Raw genomic sequence first — 6,474 nt, forward strand, 5'->3', positions numbered from 1 at the left:
TATCTTTCCGTATTATGTCATTTCCACCTCATCATGAACAGAAGGTCCAGCCGGACATTACTCTGTACAAAGATACATTTATTTCAGTTACAGCAAAATGCATTTACAGGTTATAAAATATAACCTAATTTATGTTATACATTTAAAAGTAGGACAAAATTCCAAAAAAGGAAAAACAAGGTTGAAATGAATGATAGTTTCAAGGAAACGTCCCATATTGAAGTGTGATGCTGCACATCTTCCATCTTATTAAATACAGTTGGACGAACACCAAATGGTTAATATCGACAATAACAAAACTGTTTCCAAGACTACGAGGAGGTGGGAGGAGGTTGGACGACGCCTGCTGCCTGCTCTTCTTTCAGCCTGCGCTTCAACAGTTTCTTCTTCTTCTTCTCTTCCTTCTCTATTTCAGCTACCATTTCCAAGAACTTGGGGCTGCGGGGGTCCACGGCGTAGCCAAAACGCTCTCTGGCTTCAGCCAGAAGCTTAGTGCGGCGAGCCTTCTCCTCCTTTAGCTTCAGTTTGGCTTCACGCTTCTGTCTCCGCCAGTCGGCCACCATCTTGGGCATTTTGGCCATGTTGGCTGCTATGAGTTTCTCTCTGACAGAAATAGAAAAGAAGATCAGGGGAGCAGACGTTAATGCACTGTGAGTGAAAGCTCATTGGTTTCTGTGAAATGTAACAAAGTAAATCCATGACTTTTCACCATAACAAGACTCTTTCAAACAAATATTTGATCAGTATTCATTCAAATGTGCCTGCCACTGAAAGTAGAAAAGCTAAATGTCTGCTCAGAATCAAAATCTAATTTATTTTTTGGGCCGTATTTGGACTAAGGTTGCATCGATCCGATATTAGGATCAGTTATCGGCCCCAATATCAACATTTTACCTGGATCAGTGAAAGCAACTAATCTGTGAGACCGATCCTACCCCTTAAAATTTTTGAGACACTGACCACGTCATGCATGCCAAAAGTAATGCGATGGACCTGTATGTGGAGGACATGGTGGGTTATATAGCTGTAGAGAAAGCAGGAGGAGGTGTCTGGGGAGAGGGAAGTCTGGGCATCCCTGCTTAGACTGTTACCCCCGCGACCCGGCGCTGGGTTAAGCGGTGGATAATGGATGGATAAAGCGAAAATGAGCTCCCCTCACCTTATTATTAACTACCTGCTGCCCCCGAAACAAATTTGTGATTGGGGGGAGGGGGTTAAAACATCTGCTCTAAATTAACAATAACATCAGATCAGTATCGGGTATCGACCAATATGAAAGGTCCTGGTATCGGCATTGAAACTGAAAAAGTCGAATCGATGCATCCCTAAATTTTGGACTTTGTTTACTGGGTGACAGAGAATCTGAGGGATTTAAAGCACAATTCAACCAGTTGTAGACTGTATTTTATTTAAGTTATTGTAAGGCTACAGTTAATAATAGATTTATTATTAGGCTATTCAATTATAGAACAAGGGGATGGTTGGGGTCTTACATTTATTTACTAGAGCTACACAATATCAGACTGTAAAAGAAAAAAAAATGCAAATGGATGAAGTTTAAGGGTTGTGTGTGTGCCAATACTGTACAATAAGTGACACTGAGCATAAAGAGGTACTGTGTAAAATATGTAAAAAGAAAGACAATCTTTTTTTTTTTTTTTTTTTTTTTTTTTAAATTCTGATTTAAATGTGTGAGTTCGACTTTATCACCAGATGGTGCTGGTCTAGCCTTGCCTACAGGTAAAGGGATCATTTACATTAACACTAGTAGTAAAAAAGATATCAGTGCCACGAATAATAATTACTGGATAAAGAGACAGGACGAAAATTTTTAAAAGTAGGCTAATACAAGAACAAGTTACTAAAATCACTTAAATGAAATGTAAAGCAAATTATTCAACTAAAACAGCTGGAGGTGAATTATAATGCAAAACTGTAAATTGCTCAGAAGCTAAGCAAGATAACATTGGTTACAAAGGATGATAAGGATGAAGTTTGCATAAATATACGGGTTTTTTTTTTTTTTTACAAACTGCAGTCAGAGCAAGACAGATTAGTGTTATTGATAGCTAATTACTCACCATTTCACTCCTCTTGTGAGTGAAGAAATCCACCCACAGACTGTACAATGGGGGTTTCAAGTCTAAATTGGTGAACTAAGCTGCTTATAATGACCATTAAACAGACCATGGTTGGTTTTTCATGTCAAATAACAACAACATGACAATTGATAAGAGCTGTGAAAAAACACCTATATTTCACAGTAATTTCATTAATCCTTTCATGCACAGTGGTCACTACAGTGGACAGCTATTCTACGGCTGTTCTGTTGTTCATTCATGGGTTTTGTTGTTTTAGTTCCATATCAGCCAACACAGTGGATTCTTATGCATCATCCAAAACACTGCAATTCAAACAATTACTGTAACTTTGCTGCTCTTGATAAACCTGATCTGCAGTAATATGTTTTAGTGTACATCAATTGCTAATTGTTATTAGACTGTAATTAATAAACACATTTATTTATTTATTTATTTTTGCATATCCTCCGGAGACCCACCAATACATTTTGTCCTCTGTAGGGGACAAAAGTTTAACAGTTTTACTTTAAAAATGCTGTGCATTGCAAAGGACATTCCATTAAAAAAATCAATAAATAAATAATTTTAAAAATGTATCTGAAATAACTGTTGCATTATGCAGTTTCCAATCAAGACCATTTTTTAATCTAAAAAAGCTAAAACTGTCCAATTCCTGGGTCTCAGGAGGATTTTATCCCCATGAAATGAGTAATAACTAATATTAGAGTATGATAAAATGTGAGAAAACAGTAGTAATTTAGCAATTAGCGACAATAAAAATGTTTTTATTTCATAGTTTTCACACAGTATATCACTTTCTGATGATGATTTTTAAATAAATCTTTCTTTGCTTCAAAACTTAAAAGCATGGTGAGTGGACATTTTTGTAACTCCACGAAAAATAGGTTCATTATAAAAAAAAATGTAAAAAAAAATTTTAAAAAATCAATTGCATTGTTTTTTTCATGCCTAAAGAGGAATAAAAACACTCAAGAAAAAAATATTGACTAAGGTTCTCATAATTCATGCATGAAAGGGTTAAAATAATAATGGGTCCAAAGTTATGTATCCTTGGCATTAGCTCCTTATCTGGTCAAAAGTCAAAATGCTGAGTATCATGTTATAACCTTTCAATTCTACATGTATGTTCATGTTCAATCCTTTATGTGCAAGCTCCTAATTTGACAATGTAGTTTGATAAAGTACAATAATTATTTTCTCATGATAGGAATAACAGGGAACATTAGATGAGCTTGTAAAGTCCAGTACCTCCTCTTAGTACTTATGTTAGCAATGGGTGGCTAGCAGTAACTTGTATTAGAACTGACTAAGCTAAATCAGTGTTTAATAAGGTTTTATGTTAATGGAGAAGTCACCCCATTAAATACCTAAAATTATTTACTTATTACTACTTTGTATGTTCTGTTGGTTGGTTCTATTTTAGTAACTGTGTGTTTGTATTTGCGTTCATGGTAGGACAGTAATGTGATATAAATGTGTACTTAATTGGCCTGTAAGTGATAGATAGATAGATAGATAGATAGATAGATAGATAGATAGATAGATAGATAGATAGATAGATAGATAGATAGATAGATAGATAGACAGACAGACAGACAGACAGACAGACAGACAGACAGACAGACAGACTGACTCATGGTCCACATTAAAAAGCAAACAGATAAATACAAACACAATAAACAAAACTCCATACTTTCCAGAAGCTTTTGACTTAATAACAGAAAACCTGCAGAAATAGCTGTCCGATAATGGACGCATAGCAGTGTTAGCATTAGCCACTTACTTTGCCAGTCGTTTCTCAGTTTCTGCTTTCTCCTTAATGGCAATGTTCTTCAGCATTACTTCTAAAGGAGGATGCCACTCATTTTCCTCTGCGATGATCTTGTCCAACTCTTTATGGCTGGGCCACAGTGAAGCAGGGTCGATGCCCGACGCAGAGCCGTACCGTCCGAACAACTTCCGGTCATACTTGGCCGTCTTCTGCCACTCCGGCGTCTTTTCACTGTCCTTGTCTGGAATATACGGGTCACGGATGTTCAGCCTCAGAGGTCTAGGATTATAAGAAGCTGTCTGTAATAAAAGTCCACATTGTGAGTTAGCAGGAAGCACAGTTTTGGAAGCTGAAATCCCTTTCAAAGTCCTACACAACACTGCTGTCCTCCTGCTCAACATGAACGCCGCCATCTTTCTTCTGTCACAGTGAAGGACCCGAGGCAGGAACATAGGTAGCCTCAGCAATGCCAGTTAAAATTGAAAAACTATTCCGCTCTGGTGAGTTTGATGAAAATGTTATTTACTTGGAGACGTAAGATGATATAATAAACAGCACATTACATTTCCTGTAATGTGTGTGAAAATGTATGGCCTGAAACATTATTATTATTTTTTTTTTATTTATTTATTTTTTTCAAAGTGTTTTTTATTACATATCAAGTCACAGAAAAAATATAATATAGTCATTGCTCGTTTTTTTTTTTGTTTTTAAACCCAAACCCATGAACATTCCCACCCTGTTGCACCAAAAAAAAAAAAAAAAAAACCCAAAAAAAACAAGGATAATTGACAAATAAAAATAATAAATAAATAAACAAATAAGGAATACAGATGATAGTGACAGACTTAATAAGACTATTGTGGAATAAGTGAGGGATCTACCTTTTTTATGTGATTCAGAACAGGTTGCCAGGTACTGAAAAACTTATTGGCACATCCTCTTATAGAATATCTGTTTTTTTTTCCAATGTTAAATGATGTAAAAGATCTAGAAACCAAGATTTGAATGTTGGAGGTTGTTTATCTTTCCATTTTAGTAATATCAGTCTACAAACTGGAAGAGTGGTGAAGGCAATTAGATTTTTAGATTTTTGGTTAAAATGAAAAGAATGTGATGTAATGCCAAATATTGCAATTGTTGCCACAGGTTCAATATGAGACCCTGTAACATCAGAAAGAAATTTAAATATAGACTGCCAAAAGTTTTTCAGTTTTGAACAAAACCAGAATATATGAGACAGTGTGGCTTCACAACGATCACAAGTAGGATTCAAGTCCAAACATAATTAAATTTGACGTCTTTAGCTTCTCTGATGGGAATATTTGTTCTTTCATATCATTGTAAGTTACATATCTGTGACTTTAGCCGTGAAAGACACTTAAAAGGCTGAACATGTATTGTTTTTGAGTCAACCAATTCCCATACGTTGTATAAATAGTAAATCACTTTTTTATGTGTTGGCATGCACTTATTTATTTATAAAAATACTTGAATCAAATATTAGCCTACTTAGGGGCCTAGTGTTTTGAGTTCAAAGTCAATGGAGAATGTATGTTTTTAAGGAGCTTTTGAGGTGGCAAATATCTCCCTGTAACTCTGTTAAACTATTTTACCTCTGTTTTAGTACATAATACACTGACTCATCCTTACTGTGTGTTTTTTTTGTTTTTTTTTTGTTTTTTTTTCTTAGGGTTTGTTTGGGTTCTTTTTTCCACGCTTAGTGTCTACGCCTGCTTGATACCTAGTCCTCTTTATTTCTGTTTAGTTGAGTTTTTTTTCAGAAAAGGTCTTGTAAGGATTTCCAAAAACATTTTACCAGCTCACAAAGACTGTGAGGTTTAGATTTTCCATCTGAAAAAAAAAAATAAAGAAACAAACAAAAAAGAGGAAAAAGAATCCTTTTACGGAGGGGAGAGTTACGACTGATACTATCAGGAGACATTTCCTGCAATAATGATGAGAGAGTTGTTTCTGATACATCACAATGTTTGTGTAAATAAGGGGAAAAAAGTCCCCAAAACAGGCATAAAGCAACAATTATGTATGTAGTCACTGGTGGAATAGAATAGAATAGAATAGAATAGAATAGAATAGAATACAATACAATACAATACAATACAATACAATACAATACAATACAATGCAACAGAATAAAACAAGATAGAATAAAATAGAATAGAACAGAATACAATAGAATAGAATAAAACAAGATAGAATAGAATAGAATAGAATAGAATAGAATAGAATAGAATAGAATAGAATAGAATAGAATAGAATAGCTTTTATTGTCATTTGACAGCACAGTACAATGTACAGTACATCAAATGAAACTGGGTTTGATGTGAGGGCATCGGGCCGCTGCAGCCTGGGTTCTTTACTGGGTTGGATAACCAGAGGTCAGAAGGTTTGTGGCCTGGGAGCCTATTAGTCCTTGTCATAGGTTGCATCAGTGGCTTTGAACTTTAGGAGTTAAATCCACTTTTTCTGTCTGGCATCCCTAGTGACTTGGACATGTGTGAGCAGGAGGCTTCAGCCGGAGCAAAGAGGAGAGCGGAGGTTCTTTTAACACCTTCTTTGAACGTTTAAGGACCACTGAGC

General features: G+C 35.5%; 1 protein-coding gene across 1 annotated transcript; it reads right to left on the reverse strand.

Annotated features, from left to right (window-relative positions):
- Positions 1–60: 60 nt before the first annotated feature.
- gadd45gip1 (growth arrest and DNA-damage-inducible, gamma interacting protein 1) lies at positions 61–4,296 on the reverse strand. Its single transcript, XM_030141952.1, has 2 exons — positions 3,886–4,296; positions 61–603 (listed from the first exon to the last, which is right to left on the reverse strand). The coding sequence occupies exons 1-2, from the start codon at positions 4,284–4,286 to the stop codon at positions 312–314; spliced, it is 693 nt and encodes a 230-aa protein (XP_029997812.1). The 5' UTR covers positions 4,287–4,296; the 3' UTR covers positions 61–311.
- Between the last annotated feature and the right edge of the window lie 2,178 nt (positions 4,297–6,474).

Source organism: Sphaeramia orbicularis, chromosome 8 (genome assembly GCF_902148855.1).
Source record: "Sphaeramia orbicularis chromosome 8, fSphaOr1.1, whole genome shotgun sequence".
NCBI classification, from domain to species: domain Eukaryota; kingdom Metazoa; phylum Chordata; class Actinopteri; order Kurtiformes; family Apogonidae; genus Sphaeramia; species Sphaeramia orbicularis.

What these genes read in the sequence shown, in the direction of transcription:
- gadd45gip1 (XM_030141952.1), bottom strand. Translation starts at nt 4,286, where the DNA reads ATGGCGGCGTTCATGTTGAGCAGGAGGACAGCAGTGTTGTGTAGGACT. An exon ending in ACTGAGAAACGACTGGCAAA is followed by an intron (nt 604 to 3,885) that starts GTAAGTGGCTAA and finishes TATTTCTGTCAG; the next exon opens with AGAGAAACTCATAGCAGCCA.